This window comes from Anomaloglossus baeobatrachus, chromosome 4, assembly GCF_048569485.1.
Source record: "Anomaloglossus baeobatrachus isolate aAnoBae1 chromosome 4, aAnoBae1.hap1, whole genome shotgun sequence".
Taxonomy (NCBI): domain Eukaryota; kingdom Metazoa; phylum Chordata; class Amphibia; order Anura; family Aromobatidae; genus Anomaloglossus; species Anomaloglossus baeobatrachus.
This window is the reverse complement of record NC_134356.1, coordinates 74951210-74978487: the sequence shown is the minus strand read 5'-3', so window position 1 is coordinate 74978487 and position 27278 is coordinate 74951210. Positions and strand designations below refer to the sequence as shown.

At 49.1% G+C, this 27278-nt stretch overlaps 1 protein-coding gene across 2 annotated transcripts in view; it reads right to left on the bottom strand.

Moving 5' to 3' along the window:
- HDAC3 (histone deacetylase 3) overlaps positions 1 to 27278 on the bottom strand; it is a 153646-nt gene that overhangs the window by 21115 nt on the left and 105253 nt on the right. For both annotated transcript variants that reach the window (XM_075342248.1, XM_075342249.1), the window contains 3 exons: positions 7623 to 7712; positions 3567 to 3625; positions 3114 to 3193 (listed from right to left, as the gene is read on the bottom strand). In XM_075342248.1, the coding sequence (XP_075198363.1) occupies positions 3114 to 3193; positions 3567 to 3625; positions 7623 to 7712 (229 nt within the window). The remainder of the gene's footprint in view (positions 1 to 3113; positions 3194 to 3566; positions 3626 to 7622; positions 7713 to 27278) is intronic.

Below are 27278 nucleotides of genomic sequence, written 5' to 3'. Positions count from 1 at the left end.
TGTGGATGTTGCTCCAACCATCCAAGCTCCTGTTAACAACCTTGTCTTTCAAATATTTTGTACAAGCCGCTCTTTCTATGTCGTATACAGCCTGAAGATGTTTTCCTGAGATATCAAATCTACTTGGTGGTTTGTAGCCTGGTCTAATTCCTTCGATCATTTGTACAAACAATGGGTGCTCAACTAGTCGGAAAAAAGAATTGGTTGCAAATATGAATTTAGCAATTAATTCATCAAAATGTTCTTTCTGGCTCGTCGTAGTCTTTAAGATGAATTTTTCTACACTTTGTTGCACGCAAAGTTTTTTTTTGGGCTGCTTTGTTGAAGTTGTACCCAGATATTGATTGTCACGTGCAGCACAAGCCATATTTGACCCTGAAAGCACAGAAATTAAAAATATAAATCGACTGCGTATTTGAAGAAATATAACGAAAATATTGAAACAAACTTTTTGAACAATGTAATGGTCCTCGTCCTATAAGGGCTGTCTCAAAAGTTATGCTACTCAAGTTTTCCGGTGAGGTTGCTGTAATACTGGTAACTAATATCAGAGCCTCAGCAACTGAAAAAAATTATGTCACAAAAGTTTTAAAAATGTTTTTTTTTTAAAATGGTCAATTTGGAAGACTTCAAAAGTGAATTGCAGCCTACAATAAAAAAAAATAAGCGTATACACACTTTATTTTTACTTAAAGGACATGTGCACCTTTATTTTTTAAGGAGCAGCCAGTCACAGTGTGCACATGTCCTCCCCCCGCAGCTCTCTTACCTCCGATGTCAGCGCTGCGGGGATCCGTGGCTTCGTTCTGCCCGTCCGCGAGCGCGCCTCCATTCATTTCAATGGAGCGTGCGGCCCGCTGACGTCACGCCGCTGGATCACTGCGAGTAGGCCGCAACCGGAGGACGGGAGGCGGACGGTCAAAACGAAGCCACGGATCTTAGCGCTGCGGGGATCGGAGGTAAGAGCGCTGCGGGGGGGGGCATGTGCACCTTAAAAAAATAAAGGTGCACATGTCCTTTAGCGTTAATTTTCTGTGAAATATTGCCTTAACATAAATTTAAATTCTATACTCCAGAACTACCAGTGCTAGAAATTTTTCTTTTCATAGACTTTAACCATCCCAGTAAAATGTCTGTTAAAAAAATAGGTTGTAAATTAATTGCCAGACTTACCACTAGTACTAGGCTCCTGGTGCATAAGAAGCTGTGGGGGTTCATTGACATTAGTTGTATCACTATCAACATCTTCATTTCCCTTCTGGTTGCAGTTTTCATAATGTGATTTCAAACGGCAAACAAGTCCTTGGATATCCTTTTGACAGTATTTGCACTTTGCTCTTGCACCTTTCTTTCCAAGATCTGCTGCTGGCATCTCAACAAAATGAACCCAAATAGGGTCTCTCTTACGACCTGCTGCCATGGCAGGCTCACACAGATCACTTATGAAGTTTGATTGTTACTACAGCCTGAGCCAAGCACTGCTGATGTTACTACAGCCTGAGCCAAGTACTGCTGACTATCCAACAAGTTTGGGCATGTCAACTGAATGCAGGGAAAAAGAAACTAAACCAAAACTGAAACCAAGCTAGAAGTGTGGAATTAAAGGGGCAGTATGAACAAAATGTGGAGGCAATTAATAGTTTATACAATTAAGACATGCTGCTTTTAAACACCTACCTATTGCCATATAGTAAAACAAAAAAGATTTTTACTTACTTTGGGGTCCCCCCCTCACCCTGGCGTTAGATCGTTGCCCCTAGTTTCGTCCGTGTAACTATGGGCGCACATGCACACTGCTCTCACTTCTCATTTTAATCGTGATTTATATTAAAAAAAAACCTTTTGATTTAAATCAGTGATTTAAATCATGATTAAAATCATGATTTAAATCGATCCGATTTAAATAGAAAAAAATCTTTTGATTTAAATCGTGATTTAAATCATGATTTAAATCAATCCACCCTGACAGAGACCGACACAGAGACCGACACAGAGACCGACACAGAGACCGACACAGAGACCGACACAGAGACCGACACAGAGACCGACACAGAGACCGACACAGAGACCGACACAGAGACCGACACAGAGACCGACACAGAGACCGACACAGAGACCGACACAGAGACCGACACAGAGACCGACACAGAGACCGACACAGAGACCGACACAGAGACCGACACAGAGACCGACACAGAGACCGACACAGAGACCGACACAGAGACAGACACAGAGACAGACACAGAGACAGACACAGAGACAGACACAGAGACAGACACAGAGACAGACAGACACAGAGACAGACACACACAGTAATACCTTCCAGCTGGCAGAAGAACCTGAGATGCAGTGCAGTACAGTGCGAAGACCTGTGGTGGAATGCTCCACTGAGCAACGTACCAGGTTCATCTGCCGACCAGAAGCAAATCAGTATGATTGTGTAGAGTGTGTGTGTGCGATTTGATTTGTGATTGGATATCCGAATCACCGCAGGTCCTTTATGTGTTCCACTGCAGGTCCTCCCGTTTGGCGTCTGGTGAGTATGATTGCGGGGTCTTCTCTCTTTTGGGGGGTATCTGCTGTCTATAATGAAATGTCCTGCAGTATTCTTTAACTTTTTTAGCTGCATGGACACTTCATTATTGAACCGCGGGCAGGGCTTATATTTAAGCCTAATGCCAAAAATTCCTGCAATGGCTTATTTTTGGGGTGGGTCTTATTTTCAGGGAAACACGGTAGATCCATAGCACAAAAATACAGCTAGCACATGGATAGGCGATAAAAAAAAAAACAAAAAAACCCCACAAAAAATGGTCCATGTCACACATACATGTTTTTTTGGTGAATGGGTACTTAGTGTGTGTTGTAAGACTAAACAGCGTGCAAATACTAGTGCTGTCACAGCAAGTCAGGTGGGCTGCCCAGCAATAAATAAGCACACCCCACTAGGACAGACACCCCAATTTCCAAAGCCAACACTAAATGCATTATTATAAAGCCAAATGCTCAGCAGTGAGGCATCGTTCTGCATATCAACAGCCTCTGCTACCAGGCCTGGAACACAGTCATGAAGGTCTATGCAGATTCCTCCACGTAGGCAAGGCACATATTACCTGTCTTGTGTTCTGATTCTCAATCCTAGTGCTGACATCGGGGTGAAGAGTGAAATCTGGTGCAAAATATTCAAAATATTCTGGGAAATGGAAAAAGAAAAAAAAGCATGTCTATCTAGGCTCAATAATAATAAAACATTTATCATCCATGAACCAAGTTATGGATTTTTACTTCTAATAAATGCATGGGTCATTTACATTTTCACATAAACGCTCATCATTGACATAATATCTCCCTATCGGCGCCTTTCTAGAAATCGAGAACTGGCCTTACAGTAACTGCACTCTCCATTTCCTTTTATGGGAGTGCTTTATTAATCCCAGCAAAGAGAAGCTGTTCGTGAAGATGGGTGCGGGCGCTAGAGGGGGACCTCACATTTAACAGCCATTCATGGCATATTCTGTGAATTTTCCATACATATCTAAGACTGACAATTGATCAGAAGTACTTACCACTATAAGGTAACTCTTCACTAATGGTTTCATCCACCAGTAACGATGTTTCATAGGTCCTGCAACACACAAGAACTAATCCAGTGATGGAGGAATGATCATCTGTACAGAGGACAGCGCGGGGAACTACTGGTTTTTCATTACACAGTCATCACCATTTAGTTCACATACAAAGTAACAGGCAAAGTAACAATCTGTGAGCTAAAACCAGCAGCAGACCAAGTCTCCCTCATTCTTGTTCTCAGGTCTATAGTACTCACCTACAGGGATACACCACGACAAACCCACATATCTTACAGGGCCAAAAAGGGACAATGGTCCAACCCCTGGTGAACTGCTCTGCGTATCATCTGGCATGATACCCAAACTACCCTTAAGGGAGAGCACAGCATAAATGCTCACCACTAGAGTGTGTAGTGAGGATACTGTGAATGACCTGAACACTAAACCCCTTTGTGTGACCTTCTTCCCTAAAGAAGTCACTACTGGGGTTTGGAACAACTAAGGCAGGTGGTTGGAGAGGTGTACTATATAGAAAGAACCTCCAGCGGGTCAAACTCATCTAGCAAAGAGGTGGAGTGCTATCTGGGTCACTTCTGCGATGCACCACCTCACTTGATGTGGGAGGTGGTCCATATAGTGTCAGAGTTATAGCTTCACCAGTGGAATCTGCACGGCTGGTGGGTTTGACTCCCTCCGAAAAGGTGGTCTTAATAATCTCTGGATTTGCAAGGACCTCTGAGATTTGCCCAGCTGTAAGGTCTAAGCTGGAAGGTCTGACTCACTTTGTAAGATAATCAGAACACTTCTAGAATCAGGGTCACCTGCAGGATTCACCCAATTGGCCAAGTGGGAGCTCTCAGCTCAAGTGTCTGTCCTTCCCAGGATGGTAGACAGAGCAGCCTCTAGGTTGAAGGGTTTTCTGCTGGCTTTGGCCAAATGTATGGCCTCAATTGGTAGGGTTGTATCATTTAGGAGGTGGTCAGCGTACCAAGACTGGGAGGAAACTGTTAGGCCCTGTGCGCACTAGAAAAAGGATTTTTCGCAAGAAATTTTTTGAGTCTGAAAAATTGGCGCACTTACGTTAAAAAAAAATGCACCAATAACGCACTGAAAAACGCATGTGTTTTTATGCATTTTTTCAGCAGGTTGGTCCCTGTGTTTTTTTTACCATTATCTATAGCAAAAAACGCAGGTATCTGCAGAAAAGAAGTGACCTACTCATTCTTTATCGCAAGAAATTCTGCAGAAAGAATGTTCTTGAGAAAAACAAAAAACCGCAGTGTGCGCACAGCAATTTTTTTTTCCATAGGTTTTGCTGGGGAATGTCTGCAGAAAGATTACAACCATTTTCTCAAGAAATTTCTGCAAAATGCAAAAGTAAACCGCACGTAAAAACGCAGTGTGTGAAAAAGGCCTTAGCTGAGTAGCAAGCGAAAACCAGGACAATAATACCACTGCAAAGTCGGTCCCCTATGAGACAAGGCTAGAGCCTATTTAAGATTAAAGTTCCCAAGTAACGACAAAGGTGCCAGAAGTATTTAATCGCCATGGACTGAACTTCTGAAAACACTGTGCATACTTAGGAGTAACCATGACAGTCTGGGAAACTCATTCCAATGCTGCTTGGACAGCCTCCGCCATTGGCCGTGCAGATGGTCTCCAGCTGGTTGTTGTGACACTGGGCAGTGGTCACAATACTAAGGGTGGTAGAGGCGCTGCACAATAATTCCACAACTGCCTCCAAGGTGTAAGATACAGGAAAGCCAAAAGCAAGGTGCCATGCACGGTGAAAAGTCCCTCCTCATACCCAGGCAGCAGGGGTAGAGCAGCAAATAGTCAGAGAAGAAGGGGGGTACTAGCACCCCAAATGCTAAGGTCTAGTCTGAGGGACACCCGATCTTCTATGAGATCCAAGCATACTAGATAAACAGGGCAGACTGGATATTTGAGAATGTGTAGTCTTCTCTGGACTTCGACCTTATGAGAGACAGAGGAGGCACAGGGAAAACTAGGAAAATTAAATAGTGATAGATGGCAGGAGTAGCCGTTGGGTATCCTTGCACATGGGCCATGCTATTTTTCTTTGTATAATTGCAAATTGTTTGGAATACGTGTTGCCGAAGCAAGCACACTGTGTCAATTTCCCTAAAAACAAACATCTTACATGGTTCAAAAGCCGCTAAGATCGGAGAACGCAGCGAGCACCTGATAGGCAACAAGGCCGGCAGCTGCTATGGAGCAAGCAGAGGAGCGATGGAATAAAAACCATCCTGGGTGAATATACAGAGAAAATGGTGCTTGAGGGGCCGGGGGCTCAGTTGCCCGCTCTGACTGGACATAGGATAGTCCAACTGAATGGTCAGCAGGCAGGACCCATCCACTGCACTGATTGGCTGGAGTTGTGTGCACGCTGACTGAAAAGAGTTCTTCCCCACTCACAGTCCCCGCTCTCAACCCAGAGGACACCTGAAGATCTAAGAAAGAGGAGGACAGCGAAGCACCGGACGAAAGGATGTGAGAAGAGAGATGGGGAAAAAAAAAACAAAACAAAACAAAAACCACCAGAAGGCACGCAGAACTAAAACAAGGGGAACAGAGTACCTACTAGGACTCAGGTGCCGCAAAAGAAGACACCACCAGGTCGAAAAACGAGCAGTGGGAAGCGAGCACTATGCACGACTGTAGCAGGTCACTTATTTAACATATCTGTCTTGAAGAAGCTTGATCTTTGTGACTAGAAGTTAAAAACCCCAGACTCCGTTTTCGGATCTATGCAAACAGGCGCACCATGAAGAGTGGGTAAGCAGGAGACTTTGAGGATAAAAGACCACTACCCCAGTAACTGATCACCGACTGCATCAAGACAGGGTCTAGCTGCACAGGCATGAGAGAATACTGACTAAAGAATTACAGCACGTACTCTCTGCTAATATGTAGGTGAAACAGAATGCACAATTACAGTTAGGCCTAAGCCACACGGCGAGAAAAACAGTGCGAGTGGAGTGCTATAAAACATCGCATTCCACTCAGACCAATTCTAGCCTGTGTGTCAGCGTATATGATCGATTATTTTCTCAGCCCTAATCGGACTGAGAAAACAATCGCAGCATGCTGCGATTGTAAGCTGAGACTCTCTCTCTCTCGCACCCATTCAAGTGAATGGGGCGAGAGAAAAATCACACTGCACTCGCAGTACACCGGTGTACCGCTAGTGCAGTGCGAGAATGGCAATAGCCGGCTACGCAGGAGAGAGGGAGAGAAATCCCTCTCTCCCCTCCTGAGAGCCAGCCCGCCCCTCTGCAGAGCTGGCCCGCCCCCCTCAGCTGAGGTCTGCTCGCACGAACGGACCTCAGTTGCAAGGACACACGCATGACACTCGGCTCTGCTGTACTGCCATCATGAGCAGAGTGTCATGCAAGGGGATCGCAGTAGTTCCCGTGTGGCCCCAGCCTTACCCACTAAGCAATCCAGCTGAAAAAGATAAATAGTTAACGCCTAACATGGCCTATAAGGGCCTAAGACAGGTCTGAGACTAAGGGTCCCGTTACACGTAGTGAAGTACCAGCGATCCCAACAACGATACGACCTGGTCAGGATCATTGGTACGTCGCTACATGGTCGCTGTTGAACTGTCAATCAGACAGATCTCCACAGCGACCAGCCATCAGCGACCCGTGTAACGATGGCTCCCTGCACACTCCGAACTGGCGCTCGTTGGTCTCCCGTCGTCAAACACGCCGATGAGTGCTGCACAGCGGAAGACCAACGAGCAAAAAATGGTCCATATCGTTCTGTCATGATCAGCGACCTCGCAGCAGGGGTGTGCTCGCTGCTGATTGTCACACAGTGATATCACTGGCGAGGTCGCCGATACGTCACAAAACCTGTGACGTTTCCGCAATCTCGCTATGTGTGACAGGGGCTCAAGATCTCAGTTACCTCCAACTGGCAATGACAAACTGAGCACGCTTGATGCTGTATATACACACAGACACACACACACACACTAAGCCTAATGATTAAAGAAATGTATTCGTAATCCCAGATACTTACCAGCATCGTGCTACATTGCGGACAGTGTAACCTCCTCCTCCTAGTACGAGCAGGGGAATATTAAAGCTCTTTACATACTGGACACAGTCACTATGGATCAAACACAAATGCATAACAGATCAGTCCATTCTTTATTCCTATTACAGTTCGAAGCATTCATTGGGGAACAGCATGGCTGCATAGCTCTGGGACAGTCTTCATAGTAAGTCATAGTCTGTAATACTCTTAATAGTATGTATTGGGTTGTCTTATACAATGACCCACAATCCATGACATACAAAGCAACATACAGTCATATGAAAAAGTTTGGGCAACCCTATTAATGTTAACCTTTTTTCTTTATAACAATTTGGGTTTTTGCAACAGCTATTTCGGTTTCATATATGTAATAACTGATGGACTCAGTAATATTTCTGGATTGAAATGAGGTTTATTGTACTAACAGAAAATGTGCAATCCGCATTTAAACAAAATTTGACCGGTGCCAAAGTATGGGCACCCTTATCAATTTCTTGATTTGAACACTCCTAACTACTCTTCACTGACTTACTAAAGCACTAAATTGGTTTTGTAACCTCATTGAGCTTTGAACTTCATAGGCAGGTGTATCCAATCATGAGAAAACGTATTTAAGGTGGCCACTTGCAAGTTGTTCTCCTATTTGAATCTCCTATGAAGAGTGGCATCATGGGCTCCTCAAAACAACTCTCAAATGATCTGAAAACAAAGATTATTCAACACTGAACAATGTTGTATGATAAAAGTTGTTCAGGGGAAGGATAAAGTTGTCTCAGAGATTTTAACTGTCAGTTTCCACTGTGAGGAACATAGTAAGGAAATGGAAGAACACCACAGATACAGTTCTTGTTAAGCCCAGAAGTGGCAGGCCAAGAAAAATATCAGAAAGGCAGAGAAGAAGAATGGTGAGAACACTCAAGGACAATCCACAGACCACCTCCAAAGACCTACAGCATCATCTTGCTGCAGATGGTGTCACTGTGCATCGGTCAACAATACAGCGCACGTTGCACAAGGAGAAGCTGTATGGGAGAGTGATGCGAAAGAAGCCATTTCTGCAAGCACGCCACAAACAGTCGCCTGAGGTATGCAAAAGCACATTTGGACAAGCCAGTTACATTTTGGAAGAAGGTCCTGTGGACTGATGAAACAAAGATTGAGTTGTTTGGTCATAGAAAAAGGCGTTATGCATGGAGGCAAAAAAAAACACGGCATTCCAAGAGAAGCACTTGCTACCCACAGTAAAACTTGGTGGAGGTTCCATCATGCTTTGGGGCTGTGTGGCCAATGCCGGCACCGGGAATCTTGTTAAAGTTGAGGGTCGCATGGATTCAACTCAGTATCAGCAGATTCTTGATAATAATGTGCAAGAATCAGTGACGAAGTTGAAGTTACGCAGGGGATGGATATTTCAGCAAGACAATGATCCAAAACACCGCTCCAAATCTACTCAGGCATTCATGCAGAGGAACAATTACAATGTTCTGGAATGGCCATCCCAGTCCCCAGACCTGAATATCATTGAACATCTGTGGGATGATTTGAAGCGTGCGGTCCATGCTCGGCGACCATCAAACTTAACTGAACTAGAATTGTTTTGTAAACAGGAATGGTCAAATATACCTTCATCCAGAATCCAGGAAATCATTAAAAGCTACAGGAAGCGACTAGAGGCTATGATTTTTGCAAAAGGAGGATCTACAAAATATTAATGTCACTTTTATGTTGAGGTGCCCATACTTTTACACCGGTCAAATTTTGTTTAAATGCGGATTGCACATTTTCTGTTAATACAATAAACCTCATTTCAATCCAGAAATATTACTGAGTCCATCAGTTATTAGATACATGAAACTGAAATAGCTGTTGCAAAAACCCAAATTGTTATAAAGAAAAAAGGTTAACATTAATAGGGGTGCCCAAACTTTTTCATATGACTGTATAATAACTTAACCTGACATAATTATATGTTGTTTATTTGCACATATTCCTATAGTGCAGTTTCTCTGACGTCTACATTCAATTAGCAGTCTAGTAAGAATTAGTGATTTGACTGGAATACATTTGATAATCACGTAACACTTTGCATATGTTGTGCTTTTTGATACCTTTCCTTCTGTTCTGATTATTCTTTATTATAAGGTTTTTCTTTTCCTCCCTCTTACTATGAGAAGATTTTCCTTTTTATCCCCCTTTTTTCTTAATTTTTACCTACATGTGTTCATATATATGATTTCTTTTCTGCAAAATGGTCAATATAATTTGGTCTAATTTCTTATCTTTATTGTTTATCTGTATAAATTGTGCACACAGTCACTGAGGAAAGTCAGATGAGAGCGAAACATTTGACTGTTCTGGATTACTGGAACAAATCAAAACACATATTGCATTGTTTGAGTGTCAAACTTTTTTTTTTTTTTTACGCTATGTTTATTAACCACATCTTTATAATCACCAGAGTAGTTTTAATATTTATATAATATATATTAGCTGGGGTGTTTTTGTATATTACCTCACACATAAGCTTCTAAGGCTATGTGCGCACAGTGCGTTTTTCAGGTGTGTTTTTTGGGCTCAAAACTGCATGACTTTGCTTCCCCAGCAAAGTCTATGAGTTTTCATTTTTGTTGTCCGCACACAACTTTTTTTTTTTTTTTTTTGCTGCGTTTTTGAGCTTAAATAAAAAAAAAAATGGTCATGTCCATTCTTTTCTGCGTTTTACCCCCATGCAATGTATTGGAAAAACGCAGCAAAACGCAGAGATCAAAAACGCAGCAAAAGCAACCAAAAACACACCAAACACGCATGCGTTTTTACCAATGCGTTTTTGCATTAAAAAAAAGCACAAAAACAGTCAAAAAAACGTAGTGTGCGCACATAGACTAAAAATTTCCTTCATTGCCTATAAAAACCAATCACAGCTCCTATTAATGACCTGTAGCTCCCAGTTCCATTGACTTTAATGTAAGCAGGTTTTTTGGTGAAAATCTAAAGTGCGGGATTAAATTTTCCCCTCAAAACAGTCTATGATGTTCCCTGAGTCAAACAGGGGGTGTCTACAAAATTTCGTGATTGTAAATGCGTCGGTGCGGAGTCCTTAGCGGACACACACACACACACCTTTATATATTAGATATTCGCTCACGGAAAATATATGTTAAATAATTGGTTACGCTTGTTCAGGTAAAAAAATTTCAGTTTCACCCTAAAGTTAACATTTCCAGTGTATAAAATTTGCCTTTTAAACTTTTTTTTTTTTTGTTAGTTTAGCGTTAAACAGTTGTTTATTTTTACAAATATGTTGTAACACTGAGGCGAACAATAACTACATTTTTAAAGAATTTGTATTAAATATTAAAATTTGCTTTCCTTTCACAAACACCTACAAAATTAAGAAGGGGGACCCTCCCCTCCTCCCTCCAGGGTAAGCTATGAGTGGATAATGGGAAAAGGAGTAAGATTGATTTACAATACCCAGCTGCCTATTGCAGTGCTTTTTGGTACACGTCATTTTTCATTTTACCTTCAGTTGCATATATGAAAAGATTTTTGGTGTTACCCATGTTTGGCCCTGGACTTTAAAAGTGGTCATAAATCCTGCTTCCTCGAGTAACCTGGGAAGATGAATTGAATCTCCTAATACTTTGCAGAAAATGCTTCACCTCAGTTGTTTCTGACATGTATGAGAGAAGTGAGTGGTTTGGGTGGTAGACTTGGGCGATGTGTACAAACTGTTTTATGCATTTTTGGGTGCAGATGTCCATCCTTAAGCGGGCTTTACACGCTGCGACATCGCTAATGCGAACTCGTTGGGGTCACGGAATTGGTGACGCACATCCGGCCGCATTAGCGATGCCGTTGCGTGTAACACCGATAAGCGATTTTGCATCGTTGCAAAAACGTGCAAAATCGCTAATCGGCGACACAGGGGTCCATTCTCAAATCTCGTTACTGCAGCAGTAACGAGGTTGTTCCTCGTTCCTGCGGCAGCACACATCGCTGCGTGTGACGCCGCAGGAACGAGGAAGCTCCCCTTACCTGCCTCCCGGCCGCTATGCAGGAGGAAGGAGGTGGGCAGGATGTTACGTCCCGCTCAGCTCCGCCCCTCCGCTGCTATTGGGCGGCGGTTCAGTGACGTCGCTGTGACGCCGCACGGACCGCCCCCTTAGAAAGGAGGCGGTTCGCCCGTCACAGCGACGTCGCCGGACAGGTATGTATGTGTGACCGGTCTGGGCGATGTTGTGCGGCACGGGCAGCGATTTGCCCGTGTCGCGCAACAGATGGGGGCGGCTACCCACACTAGCGATATCGGGACCGATATCGCAGTGTGTAAAGTAGCCTTTATACCAGAAAGGTCAATGAGATTTATGAAGTGTTGTGCACATGTTGCTTATTTTTTCCCTTGCAGATTTGGTGCAGAAAATAATCTGCAGCATGTCAATTCTTGGTCAGTTTTTGCCTGCGTTTTTCAGCCCTTCCACCCATCGACATCATTATGAAAAACACTCAGTAAGCAGGCGCCAAAACGCATTGGTAAACAGGCACCGCTTATGTTGGTGCATTTTTCCACCAGAAGATGCAGAACATTTCTTGCACCAAATACAGCCTTAAAAGGTGGCAAACTTACTTTTGATCAGAGATCTATTAGGCGAATCTACTGTACATTTATACAGCAGAAAATGTCTGTCCTGAAGGATCTCAAATCTCAGTTAAGAAAACTGCCTCACAGTCAGACTGTTTTAATTGCCCACAGCAACCAATCAGGGCTCAGCTTTCACTTTATCCCAGCAGCTTCAATGCTGAAAGCTGAACTCTGGTTGCTATAGGCAACTAGAGCGATCTTACTGTGAGACAATTCTCATAAATGAGGCGCCAGTTACTTCTGCACTGGCTGTTGACAGCTGTTGCTATAGTTACACACTTTACAGCAAGTTACCAGGTTGCCCCACCTTAGCGATTACATGGTTGCTGCCCTTTTAAGAGCACCTCTTTGGCTGCTGTCACTGTAAGGCCCTCTGTGCACATGCTGCGGTTTTTGATGCAGTTTTTTTTTTTTCTTTAAAATCTGCATCAAAATCTGCATACCTTTCCTAAAGCCAGGAAAGTCTATGGTATTTTAGATTTGCGGTGCGTTTTTTTCCCCGAGCGTTTTTTGGTGCAGATTTTGATGCAGAAAAAAAATCTGCAGCATGTCAATTATTGATCAGGTTTAACAGCGTTTTTTCATCAATTGACTTCAATACATGCCCCCAAAAAAAGGCATCAAAAACCGCAACAAAACTGTCTGGTTTGGCGCTTTTTTGCCACAGCATGCAGATCTGCAGAAAATTTCTGCACCAGATCTGCAGTATGTGCACATAGCTTAAGGCCCAGTGCCCACGCTGCGTATTTTGACGCAGATTTTCAGAAATCTGCAGCAAAATTTGCATGTCCATTGTGAAGCCAACAAAGTCTATGAGAATTCAGAAGTGCTGGGCCCACACTGAGTATTTTTCCTTTAAGGCTCTGTGCGCACTGGGAAATGAAATTTCCTTGCGTAAATTCCGCATGCTCTCAAAGATTACCGCACCCGCGGTAAAAAACCGCGGGAAACCGCACCCGAAAACCGCATGCGGTTTGCTGCGGTTTTACCGCGGTATTGCCGCGTGCGGGTTGGGATGTGCTTTATTGCATTCAATGCAATAAAGCACATTAAAGAAGAAAAAAAAAATACATTTAATTCTGATAGTAGATAGACAGAAGAATAGATAGAGGGATAGATAGATAGACAGACAGATAGATAGAGGGATAGATAGAGGACAGATCGCTGCATTTCCCACGGTCGGCAGTGAGTTCACATTACCGGCCGTGGGAAATGACCGGTAATTACCTCTGCTGTCTGCTGCTTTCATTCAGCGCTGTGTCTGTGACAGTCGCGGCTGGATGGAAGCAGCGCAAGACGTCGGACCTGTGGATTACGCCGGAGCTTTGTTTGGGGGGGGTTAATAAAATGGTGAACGAGGCTTGTTGGTTTTATTTAAAATAAAGGATTTTTCGGTGTGTTTTTTTCACTTTACTTACGGGTTGATCATGTCAGCTGTCACATAGACGCTGCCATGATCAAGCCTGGGGTTAATGGCGGTGGTCCCCCATCACCATTAACCCCTTGTGTTACCTTGCCGCCACTGCTACACGGTGGCAAGAAGAGCCGAGGACACTCCGGTAGTGCCGCATATTGCATGCGACAGTGCCGGGGCAGCTGCGGCTGATATTCTCGGCTGCGGGAGGGGGAGTGAGGCGGGGGACATTAACCCTGCCCCTCTCCCTCCCCAGCCTGAGAATACCGGGCCGCCGCTGTGTGCTTACCTCGGCTGGAAGGTAAATATGCAGCGGAGCCCACGTTCTTTTTTTTCTATATTTCCGTTTGCTTTCTATGTGTGTTCTATGTGTCTGTGTCTATGTGTTCTGTGTCTGTGATGTGTGTGTGTTTACTCTGCACGGCTTCCTCTTCCTGTAATGAAATCACTTACCTGCAAAACCGCAGACAGGCGATGTACATTACCGGAGGTAAACCGCGAAATACCGCAGGGAATAACGCAGGAAAACGCAGTGAACCGCACAGAATTTGCTGCCTGCGTTATTCCCTGCGGGATTTCCTGATTAACATTGAGTCAATGGAGTGAAATCCCGCAGCGATGTGCGGAAAAGAAGTGACATGCACTTGTTTTTGCTGCGGGATTCCCGCAGCAAAAACATGCAGCTGTCAAATTCCGCCCAGTGCGCACAGGATTTTTTTTCTCCATAGGATTTGCTGGTGATTCACTGCAGAGATGTTATGAACATTTTCTGCAGCGAAACATGCAGCAAATCCGCGGAAAATCCGCGGCAAAATCCGGTAAGTGCGCACATAGCCTAAGTATTTGGTGCAGATTTCTTTTTTTTCTACACACCAAATCTGCACCAAATACGCAAGGGAAAAATAAGCAACGTGGCCAGAGTACTTCTGAATTCTAGACTTTGCTAGCTTCACAATGAACATGCAGATTTCTGAAAATACGCATCAAAACTACACAGCGTGGGCAATGGGCTTAACTCTAAGATCCTTCGGGCAAAAGTAGGATTTTTGTGTACTCACCGTAAAATCTCTTTCTGAGTCTTCATTGGGGGACACAGGACCATGGGTTATGCTGCTGTCACTAGGAGGCTGACACTAAGTAAACACAAAAAGTTAGCTCCTCCCTAGCAGTATACACCCCGAGCCGGAGGCGGGCTCAGATCAGTTTGGTGCACAAGCAGTAGGAGGAGTACCAGAATCACCATACATAAAACAAAGTTATAACTAAAATAATGCAGCCGTGCGAACAAGTGGTCTATGAACATAAGACCGCTGAAAATGGCAGGCAAATGCAATTTAACAACCAAAAAACAAGCAGGGTGGGTGCTGTGTCTCCCAATGAAGACTCAGAGAAAGAGATTTTACGGTGAGTACACAAAAATCCTACTTTCTCTATCGTTTCATTGGGGGACACAGGACCATGGGACGTCCAAAAGCAGTCCCTGGGTGGGAATACAGAAGCACCGCAGATAGGAAGAAAAACAACGACCTCCCTCGGCGGGCTTGTACCATAGTTGAATGCGGTCACCCTATTACAGGTGTGCAACTGCCGCCTGCAAGACCTTTCTCCCAAAACGAGCATCTGCCGATGTTTGGGTATGAACATGGTAGAACCTAGTAAAGGTATGCAGGCTAGACCAGGTGGCGGCCTTGCAGACCTGGTCGGCCGACGCCTGATGCCTAATCGCCCAAGAGGCTCCCACTGCCCGGGTAGAGTGCGCCCTTACCCCCCGCGGCGGAGACTTGTCCCGAATCCGATAGGCCTCAGATATGGCGGAACGGATCCATCTGGCAATTGTGGCTTTGGATGCCGATTCACCCCTCTTGGGACCAGAAGGAAGGACAAACAGACCATCCGACTTACGGAACGGCACGGTTCTGGAGACGTAAATTCTGAGGGCGCGCACCAGGTCCAGGGTGTGCAAGGACCTCTCCAAGCTGTGAGGGGCCAGGACAGAAGGACGGAAGGAAAATTTCTTCGTTTAGATGGAACGGGGAGACCACCTTTGGGAGAAAGGAGGGATCTGGCCGGAGAACCGCTTTGTCCTGGTGAAAAACCAAAAAGGGGGCACGACAAGAGAGAGTTGCCAGCTCTGACGTCCTTCGAATAGAAGTGATGGCAACGAGGAACACCACTTTCCAGGACAGGTGAGAAAGGGAAGAATCCCGCAAGGGCTCGAAGGGGGGGACCCTGAAGTGACCCTAGGACTAGATTAAGGTCCCACGGTTCTAGAGGCCGACGATACGGCGGGGCCAGGTGGGCAACTCCCTGGATGAAGGTCTTAACCTGTGGGCGAGAGGCCAGTGGCTTCTGAAACAGGATTGACAAAGCCGATACCTGGCCCTTTAGTGTGGCGAGCGAGAGACCCGCATCTAGGCCTGACTGCAAGAATGCCAATAGGGAAGGAAGGGAGAAGGCGAGAAGAGAAGAAATGCTGTGCTCTTCACACCACCTGAAGAAGACTTTCCACGTGTGGTAATATATTTTTGATGAAGATGGCTTCCTGGCCCGAATCATTGTCTGTATCACCCTTGAAGAAAAACCAGCCTGAGCTAGAACCCAGGATTCAATAGCCAGGCCGTCAAATTTAGGACCCTTGAGTTCTGATGGAAAAGAGGTCCCTGCTACAGAAGATCGGGACGGTCTGGAAGGCGCCACGGAGCGTCTGCGAGGAGCTGAGCGAGTTCCGCAAACCATGCTCGCCTGGGCCAGTCCGGAGCCACCAGAATAACTGGAATTCCTTCTGCCTTGATCTTCTTGAGGACCCTCGGGATCAGAGGGAGCAGAGGGAAGATGTACGGGAGACTGAACTGGCTCCATGACAGTGTGAGGGCGTCGACTCCTAAAGCCAAGCGCTGGCGGCACCACGCTACAAATTGCGGAACCTGACAGTTGAACCGGGAGGCCATTAGGTCCACATCCGGAACTCCCCATCTGTCGCAGATATGGTTGAAGACTTCCCGGTTGAGGGACCACTCGCCGGAGGCGAGGCCCTCCCTGCTGAGGAAGTCCGCCGCCCAATTGTCCATGCCTGGGATGTGTACCGCTGAGATCAGGGAGTGATGACACTCGGCCCAGTGCAAAATCTTCCTGACTTCTCGCATCGCCCCGACACTTCTTGTGCCTCCTTGGTGGTTGATGTACGCCACCGCCGTCGCATTGTCCGACTGGATCCTGACCGGGCAACCCTGTACTAGGTGCCGAAACTGCTGCAAGGCTAGCCGGATGGCTCTTATCTCCAGAATGTTGATCGGGAGACAACTCTCCCGCGGTGTCCATCGGCCTTGCGCTGTGTGATGCCGGAACACTGCCCCCCAGCCCTGGAGACTGGTGTCGGTGGTCACTATCTTCCAGTGGAGCGGGAGGAATGACCTTCCTGACGCGAGGTTGCGTTGATTGATCCACCAACAAAGTGAGTGGCGGGTCTCCGGCGAAAGATGAAACCTGCTGTCCAGAGAAAAGGGAGATCTGTCCCACTTCTTCAGCAAGGCCAGCTGGAGGGGCCAGAGGTGGAACTGTGCAAAGGGTACCGCTTCCATCGCCGCCACCATACGACCGAGGACTCGCATGCCGAACCTGATGGAAACTTGGCGCTGACGCCGGAGAACGCGGAGGCCTCGTTGCAGGGAGGACATCTTCTCCTGTGTGAAGAAAACTCGCCCTTGGGTGGTATCGAATACCATGCCTAAAAAGGTGATCGTCGGGCCGGGGTCAGAGAGGACTTCTTCCGATTGATCAGCCACCCTAACCGTGAAAGGGTGTCGATCGTGACCTGAACCCCCAGACGACAGTCCTCGAAAGAAGAACCTTTCATCAACATATCGTCCAAGTACGGGATGACCATAACACCCCTGGAATGTAGGACGGACATGGCAGCCGCCATGATCTTCGTAAAGACTCTGGGGGCGGATGCGAGGCCGAAAGGAAGAGCCGTGAACTGGATGTGATCCTCCACTATCGCAAAGCGGAGGAACTGTTCGTGAGAGGTGGCTATAGGGACGTGAAGATAGGCGTCTTGAATATCCAGCGATGCCAGGAATGCGCCGACCTCCATGGACGCGATCACGGAGCGGAGTGACTCCATTCAAAACGGCCGAGGCCTCACCGACCTGTTTAGAAGCTTTAGGTCGAGGACGGGGCGGACAGAGCCGTACTTCTTGGGGACCACGAAAAGGTTGGAATAGAACCCCTTGAAACGTTCTGCGGGAGGGACTGGTACCACGACTCCGGCTTGGAGGAGGGAGTCTATGGAGTGAAAGAACGCGCGAGCCTGCGCGGGAGACTCGGGAGGGCGACATAGGAAAAAACGTCTCGGTGGCTTTGAATCGAATTCTATTTTGTAGCCTGAGATGATGATCTCTCTGACCCAGGCATCCGCGGTCAGGGGGATCCACACATGCTGGAAACGAGAGAGACGCCCTCCCACGAGTCTGGCGCTGTTGCGCGCCGACCGCGAGTCACTTGGAGGAGCGTCGGCGGTAACCGGAAGAGGACTTCGTGGACTGGCGGGGACGTGAACGCCAGGCGGGATTGGTCTTGAATGACGGGGTCCTCCTGTCTCTCAGAGGAGAGCGGCTTTTTCGAGGCTGGGGAGGGGAGTTGAAGCTGCGAAAAGGCCGGAAACGAGTGGTGGGGCGCCGATTCAGGACGCGCTTGGGGCGCAATTGGGGGAGAGATGTACTCTTTCCTCCCGTCGCATCGGAGATCAACTGGTCCAGCTTATCTCCGAAAAGACGTTCCCCTAGGAAGGGCAGGGAAGTCAGTGACTCCTTAGAGGCCGCATCCGCGTTCCAGGACCGGAGCCAGAGGGCTCGACGGATGGCCACATTGTTGCTGGCGGCCTGGGCCGCGCAATTGGCAGATGCCAGGGCTGCATTGAGCAGGTACTCACCCGCGAGGGAAATCTGCGAGGAGATGAGGACCAGATCCGGATTGGCAGGAATGGCGCGGAGTCCGCAGCGTAGCGTGTCCGCCCAGGACATCAGTGCCTTCGCAACCCAAACCGAGGCAAAGGCCGGTGAGAGGGATGTGCCCGCTGCCTCGAATGCGGAACGGGCCAACCTGTCAATATTACGGTCCGTGGGGTCCTTGAGAGACGTACCGTTAGTGAGTGGAAGGACTGTGTGAAAAGACAGGCGGGAGATTGGGGGGGGGGGGGGGTCGACCACAGGGGAGCCTGCCCATTCCTTTCGAAGACCTTCGGGAAAGGGATAATGCAAATCAATGGACTTACCGCTGGCAAATACCTTGTCCGGCTGTTGCCTGTGGTTGCGCAGTAACTCAGCGAATTCCGCTGAATGCGCTCTGGGCCCGCTTCATCCGCTTAAACGAGACCTGGGTTCTCTGGGAGGAGACTGGGTCCACCTGTACCTTTAGGGTCTGGTTTACTGCTTCTATCAGGCTGTTCACCATGCGCCGAATATCAGCCGCCTGCTCTGAGTCCAGCAGGGGTGCTGCATCTGAATCATCATCGGAGCGGTCAGAAGACTCCCGGGAGGAATGATAGTCTGAACCTGGGGATGAAGGTGAAACCTGGGAAGAGGCTGAAGACGAGACCTGGCGGGTCCGCTTCTGAGCAGCCGAGGAGGTCCCTGCGACGGGGCTCACCTGCTCCGGAGGCGATTGCGACGGGTCTGCGGGAGTCTGGGCGAGCGACGGCAGCAGGCGCAGTGCTTGCGCGATGGTCCGAGAAGCCTCAGAGAGGGAATCTACGGACTGGGACAGGGATGCTAGCCAGTCGGGGGGGGCGGGACGCAGGGCCCTGTAGCATCTGGCGCTGCGGTATCAGAAGCGTCGGCCGAGGAGTCCTGCGGAGGCTGCGAGTCTGTAGAACAGACGGAGCATAGCGGGGCGTCCTGGCCTTGGGTAAATTTGGTTTTGCAGGAGGAGCATGCAAAAAATAAAGCAAAAGGGGCCTGCTTGGGTCGGGTGGGCTTAGTATTAGGCATGGTGAAAAAAGTACTCTCCCTGGTGGCTGCTAGGAAGGACACAGGAGAGGGTTAACTCGTCCCTAAACTAAGAGAAACGCTACCTAGTGAGGCTACTCCTTAGGAGCAGAGCTTACCCAGGTCCTGTGTGCTGCCCACCAGTCCAGAAGAGGGAGTCCAGGAGTGAGCTGGCCAGAGAAAGGGAGAACGCCGGCGTGCTGCAGCCTCAGGGGACCAGGAACAGGCTAAAATGGCGAGGGGACGCTGGAGGAGGCTGGGGGAGGAGCAGCGTTCAGGCGCGAAAAACCGGAGTATCCACAGCCCCCACCATAAGCCAGGAGGCTGAGCAGTGGGAGGAGACTGGGCCTGACGATCGGCGACCAATAGCGCTGCAGCGGGGGGGCGTGGCTAGGACGCAGGAGCGACTAGGCCGAGACCAGGGCCTAAATTTTGGAGTGGGCCGGGGGAAGAGAGGTCGGTCCTACCTGATCTCGGCGCCGCCGGGCCCATCGATGGATGCGAAGCAGGCAGGACGCTCTGCCCCTGCCTGTGTACAGTGCCCTCGTCCTGGAAGACTGTGGACTCCGGGGGAGCAGCATGCTGAGGCAGGGAAGTGGACATCAGGATGAGGGTCAGGAGCCCCCCTGCAGGAGAAGGCAGCGGTGAGGGCCCCATCTGATTACAAACGCGCTGCGGAGGTCCCGACCCTGCTGTATGCCCCTGTACGCCCTTTGGTGTGATACCGCAGGGCGAATCAGGGGTGCCCACGAGAATCTGCCTACACGCGCAACCCCGGGAGTGGTACCACGGGGATGGACGGGGGAGAGGGCCCGAAATCTCAAGCCCCTGCAACCCTGGGGAGTGGTACCCACAGGGCTGCAGAGGATGAGTGAAGAGAATACCTGCAGAAAAAAAGAAGACAGGTATGAGAGTGATGAGTGGCGCCGAAATAAAGGAAAAAAGCGCAAAAAAACAATTGGCTGAGGGGGGCCGAGACGGCCCACATCAGCCTCCTACGACACTAAGCAAAAAACTGATCTGAGCCCGCCTCCTGCTCGGGGTGTATACTGCTAGGGAAGAGCTAACTTTTTGTGTTTACTTAGTGTCAGCCTCCTAGTGACAGCAGCATAACCCATGGTCCTGTGTCCCCCAATGAAACGATAGAGAAAAATGGTTTTGAATTCAACAGTCAACCTTCAGGCACCCATTTTCTCTTTTATTTCTATAGAGCCTAAATTTGAGGGGGCCAAATCTCGTGAAGGGGGTAAATTTTATATTAGATTACATATATTGTACAGTAAAAAATATGAAAAATTATAAACATTAGGGGGAGTAGCTGCTGAAATTTGCCTTGAAAACCTAGTGTACTGTCCGCTTGCAATGCTACTGGAGTAAATGCGGGTGGGGTCTGCTCACATGTACCTGATGTGTCCTCCTCGCCCCTTTTGGGAATTTGGATTAATGATAAGGAAGGATGAAGTTTATGAGCACAGTGCAGAGAATTTGTTGGTGACTACAAAAATGATACGGAGATGTGGAAAGTGTGACTGAGGATGGCTGGCAGCGCTGAGTTAGTGCTCATCTCCGTATTACGAGCTGAGATTAGATACATGCTTTAGTGAAGTATCACAGAAGAGGGTGTTAAAAAATATGGAGTGTACCACACAAACACACGGTTGGATAGAGTGCATCCCACACACACACACACAAAGTGTTAGATACAGAGTGTACCCCCCCCACACACACATACATGGGGTTAGATACAGAGTGTTCCACACACACACTGGGTTAGATACAGAGTGTCACACACACACACACACACACACACACACGGTTAGATACAGAATGTACCACACACACACACAGGGTTAGAGTGAACCCCACACACAAACAAAGAATTTTGTTAACTTACCGTAAATTCTTTTTCTTATAGTTCCGTATTGGGAGACCCAGACCTTGGGTGTTTAGCTTCTGCCTCCGGAGGACACACAAAGTACTACACTTAAAAGTGTAGCTCCTCCCTCTGAGCTTATACACCCCCTGGTGAGCCAGTCCCAGACAGTTTAATGCAAAAGCTGAAGGAGAATAGCCACCCACAAGTAGAACAGAGCAAGAGCCGGAACAACCGGAGACTCTGTCCACGACAACAGCCGGTGATAACACGCAGAACAAGAATTTGCCAACAGGCAACAGGGAGGGTGCTGGGTCTCCCAATACGGAACTATAAGAAAAAGAATTTACGGTAAGTAAACAAAATTCTCTTTTTCTTTATCGTTCCTTTGGGAGACCCAGACCTTGGGACGTTCCAAAGCAGTCCCTGGGTGGGAAATAAACAGAAAAACTAAGAAGTAGGCAGAACCTAACTTCACAAATGGGCGACAGCCGCCTGAAGGATGAGTCTGCCCAAGCTCGCATCTGCCGAAGCATGAGCATGCACTTGGTAGTGCTTCGAGAAGGTATGCAGGCTAGCCCAAGTGGCAGCCTGACAGACTTGTTGAGCCGTAGCCTGGTGCCTAAAAGCCCAAGAGGCACCGACAGCTCTGGTCGAGTGTGCCTTGATCCCCGGCGGGGGAGGCACCTGAGTACTCTGGTAGGCGTCCGAAATAGTCGATCTAATCCAACGGGCTAAGGTCGGCTTAGAAGCAGGGAGGCCCTTGCGCCGACCTGTGGTTAGCACAAAAAGAGAGGTGCACCGCCTGAGCGCAGCGGTGCGAGACACATAGATCCGGAGAGCACGCACCAGATCTAGAGTATGCAGCGCTTTTTCAAAGCTATGAACAGGGGCCGGACAGAAGGAAGGTAAGGTAATGTCCTGGTTAAGGTGGAAGGCAGAGACCACCTTAGGAAGAAAGTCCGGAGTCGGACGGAGAACCACCTTGTCTTGATGAAAAACTAAAAAAGGTGACTCCGAGGAGAGCGCAGCCAAATCAGAGACTCTCCTGAGAGAAGTTATGGCAACCAGAAAGGCCACTTTCTGAGAAAGACTATACAAAGAAACCTCCCTAAGAGGCTAAAAAGGGGGTGTCTGCAATACCGTGAGGACCAAGTTAAGGTCCCAGGGATCCAAGGGCCGCCGATAAGGCGGAATGATGTGAGACGCGCCTTGCATGAAGGTGCGGACCTGAGCCAGCCGAGCGAGACGCCGCTGGAACAGAACTGATAGAGCTGAGACTTGTCCCTTGAGAGAGTTGAGAGACAGTCCTAGCTGCAGACCGGACTGTACAAAAGACAGAAGGGTCGGCAAAGAGAATGGCCAAGGAGGATGGCCGGTAGAGCGACACCAGGACAGGAAAATTTTCCAAGTCCTGTGATAGATCTTAGCGGAGGAAGACTTACGGGCCCGAGTCATAGTGGAGATGACTTCAGGAGGAATACCAGAAGCCGTCAAAATCCAGGACTCAAGAGCCACGCCGTCAATTTGAGGGCCGCAGAATTCGGGCGGAAAAACGGACCTTGCGAGAGTAGGTATGGACGGTCCGGGAGATGCCACGGCATCTCTACGGACAGTTGGAGCAGGTCCGGAAACCAAGCTCGCCTGGGCCAGTCCGGTGCAATGAGGATGACTCGACGGCCCTCCATTCTGATCTTGCGCAGGACTCTGGGCAAGAGAGCTAGAGGGGGAAACACGTAGGACAGACGAAACTGGGACCAGTCTTGAACCAGAGCGTCCGTGGCGAAGGCCTGAGGATCGTGGGAGCGAGCCACGTAAACAGGAACTTTGTTGTTGTGACGGGATGCCATTAGGTCCACGTCCGGAGTGCCCCATTTGCGGCAGATTGACTGAAACACTGCCGGGTGCAGGGACCACTCGCCACCGTCCACGCTTTGACGGCTGAGATAATCTGCCTCCCAGTTTTCCACGCCTGGGATGTGGACTGCGGATATGGTGGACTTGGAGTCCTCCGCCCATTGAAGGATGCGTTGTACCTCCATCATTGCCAGGCGGCTGCGTGTCCCGCCTTGGTGATTGATGTAGGCAACCGCTGTCGCGTTGTCTGACTGGACTCGAATGTGCCTGCCCGCCAACAGGTGGTGAAATGCTAGGAGAGCTAGAAGCACGGCTCTGGTTTCCAGCACATTGATTGAAAGGGCTGACTCGGACGGAGTCCAAGTGCCCTGTGCTCTGTGGTGGAGACAAACCGCTCCCCAGCCGGATAGACTGGCATCCGTGGTGAGAATCACCCAGGACGGGGCCAGGAAGGAGCGCCCTTGGGACAGGGAGAGGGGCCGAAGCCACCACTGAAGAGAGCTCCTGGTCCGTGGCGACAGAGCCACTAACCTGTGTAAGGAGGAAGGCCGCTTGTCCCAACAGCGGAGAATGTCCAGCTGCAGGGGGCGCAGATGGAACTGGGCAAAGGGAACAGCCTCCATGGACGCCACCATTTGACCCAGCACCTGCATCAGACGCCTGAGGGTATAACGGCGGGGCCTCAGCAGAGAGCGCACCGCTAGCTGGAGAGACTGCTGTTTGATTAAGGGCAACTTCACAAGTGCCGGCAAAGTCTCGAACTGCATCCCTAGGTACGTGAGACTCAGGGTCGGAGTCAGAGTGGATTTGGGAAGATTGACAAGCCACCCGAATTGGGCTAGAGTGGCGAGAGTGAGCGAGAAACTCCGCTGACAGTCTGCGCTGGATGGAGCCTTGACTAGAAGGTCGTCCAGGTAAGGGAGCACTGCCAACCCCTGGAGGTGCAGAACCGCAATCACTGCTGCCATGACCTTGGTGAATACCCGAAGGGCCGTGGCTAACCCGAAGGGGACAGCCACGAATTGGAAATGATCCTCTCCTATTGCAAAACGTAACCAACGCTGGTGTGAAACTGCAATTGGCACATGTAGATAGGCATCTCTGATGTCGATGGACGCCAGGAAATCCCCTTGGGTCATTGAGGCAATGACTGATCGCAGAGACTCCATGCGAAAATGCCGCACCCGAACATGCTTGTTGAGAAGCTTGAGATCCAGGATGGGCTGGAAGGTACCGTCCTTTTTGGGAACTAGGAAGAGGTTTGAGTAAAAACCTCTGAACCGTTCCCGAGCGGGAACTGGTACAATTACTCCGTTTGCCTGCAAGGATGCCACGGCCTGTGAGAAGGCGGCGGCCTTGGAGCAGGGGGGAGTGGAGAGAGAAAATCTGTTTGGCGGGCTGGAAGAGAATTCTATCCTGTAGCCGTGAGATATGATATCTCTCACTCACTGATCGGAGACTTGTATTAACCAAGCGTCGCCAAAGTGGGAGAGCCTGCCACCGACTAAGGACGTTGCTGGAGCGGGCAGAGAGTCACGAGGAGGCTGCCTTAGTGGCAGAACCTCCTGCGGTCTTCTGCGGACGCGCTTTTGGGCGCCAGTTGGATTTCTGGTCCTTAGCTGAGTTAGCGGACGAGGCGGAGGGCTTAGAGGACGACCAGTTGGAGGAACGAAAGGAACGAAACCTTGACTGATTCCTACCCTGGGCGGGTTTCCTGGTCTTGGTTTGTGGCATGGAAGTACTCTTCCCGCCAGTAGCTTCCTTAATAATTTCATCCAGCTGTTCACCGAACAGCCGGGAACCAGCAAAAGGGAGCCCAGCAAGGTACTTCTTTGAAGAAGCATCTGCCTTCCACTTTCGAAGCCACATGATCCTGCGGATAACGAGGGAATTAGCCAAAGCCACCGCAGTGCGGTGAGAAGCCTCCAGCATGACAGACATGGCATAAGATGAAAAAGCTGAAGCTTGAGAAGTTAAGGCAACCATCTCAGGCATAGATTCCTTGGTGAGGGAATGCATCTCCTCTAGAGAAGCAGAGATGGCTTTGAGAGCCCACACTGCTGCAAAAGTCGGGGAAAACGCGGCCCCCGCCGCTTCATACACAGATTTGGCCAGAAGGTCAATCTGACGGTCAGTGGAATCCTTAAGTGAGGTGCCGTCAGCCACCGACACAACGGTCCGGGCTGAGAGCCTAGACACCGGGGGGGGGGGGGTCTACCTTTGGGGAGTGAGACCACTCCTTGACCACCTCAGGTGGAAAGGGAAAACGGTCATCAGAACCACGCTTTGGGAAGCGTTTTTCAGGACAGGCCCTGGGTTTGGTCACAGCGGTCTGAAAACTGGAGTGGTTAAAGAACACACTCTTTACTCTCTTAGGCGAGGTAAACTGGTGCTTTTCTGCCAGAGAGGGTTGCTCCTCTGATACTGGCGGATTGAGATCCAGCACAGAATTAATAGAAGCAATCAGGTCACTAAGATCTGAGTCACCCTCGGAAAGATCGATGGGGTACATGGAGTTAGCCTCCGAGCCCCCCGTAAGGGCATCCTACTCATCTTGCGAGTCAGCTCTTGAATCAGAGCCGCGGGATGAGGAGGGAGCGGAAACCCTGCGCCTTCTCTTAGGAGGACGGGGTCTGGGACCTGATTATGAATCCTCTGTGAGCTCCGATGGACAGAGGTCAGAGGATAGGGATCCTAAAGGACCCTTAGCAAGAGCATTAGAGGCACCCTGTGAGGAGGGCTGATGCATATTCATCAAAGTCCTGGACAAAAGTCCCATGGACTCAGCAAATGACTGGGATATAGACCTAGAGAAGGACTCTACCCAGGCCGGGGGTTCAGCCACAGGTGCAGAGGCAGCCGGAGAGACCACTGGGGGTGAGACTCCAGGCTGTGGCACCGCCAAGTTAGAGCAGACATCACAATGTGGATAGGTGCTCGGCTCATGCAGCAGGAGCTTACATGCAGCGCATACAGTATAAAGCTTTGGAGCCTTGCTCCTCGTGTGAGACATGCTGCTGGAGTGGGGGCTCTGCAAGAGAATGAACCCCAGGGAGAATATACAGAGATCCACAACCAGAAACCGGCTGTGGCTTACCAGACCGCTGGAAGCGGTGTTGTGTGCCCTCCAGATCCCGAAGCCCGGACCCCCAATGCACAGCACCTCAGCAGGGATGCAGAGTGCAGAAAGGCCCAGCGCAGAGTGAACTCTGCCTAAGAAAATGGCCGCCGGAGCGAAGAGAGGCGGCGGGAATTGGGGGCGTTCCTGTAGGAGAGCGAGAACTGGAGGGCCATAGAGACCTGCAGGGGAGGAGACACGCCCCAGCAGTGGGGAGTGTCCCTCCCCTGTGCAGGACGGCCGCCGGGAGGAGCCGTGCCTGTCCCTCTGCATGAGTGACATGCGAGGGTAGTTAACAGAAACTAGGCCTCCAGCAAAGCCGGGGCCTAAATTTAAGCGGCGAGGCCGACACGCAGGCACCATCGGCGCGGTTCTCGGGCGAAAGCTAGAGAACCCGCCGGAAATGCCAAAATAAATACATTCAGCATACTCTCCCCATACAATAAAGAACAGGGACCCCCAACATATAAACGTCTCAGGTACTTAGCTGCTGAGACGCAGGGCCAGGTCCCTTGGGATGAGTGCTCCGGTCCACCAGAATCCTCAAGGGGCTGTGGATGGAGACCGGTCTCCTGCCAGGCATGGAGACCGTGCTGGCTCCCACTTCAAGCCAGAGCCCAGGAGGGATGGTGAAGGAGCACGGCATGTAAGGCTCCAGCCTTGGAAATCAACCTTACAACACCGCCGACACAGTGGGGTGAGAAGGGACATGCCGGGGGTCCAGACGTGGACCCGCACTTCTTCAATCTC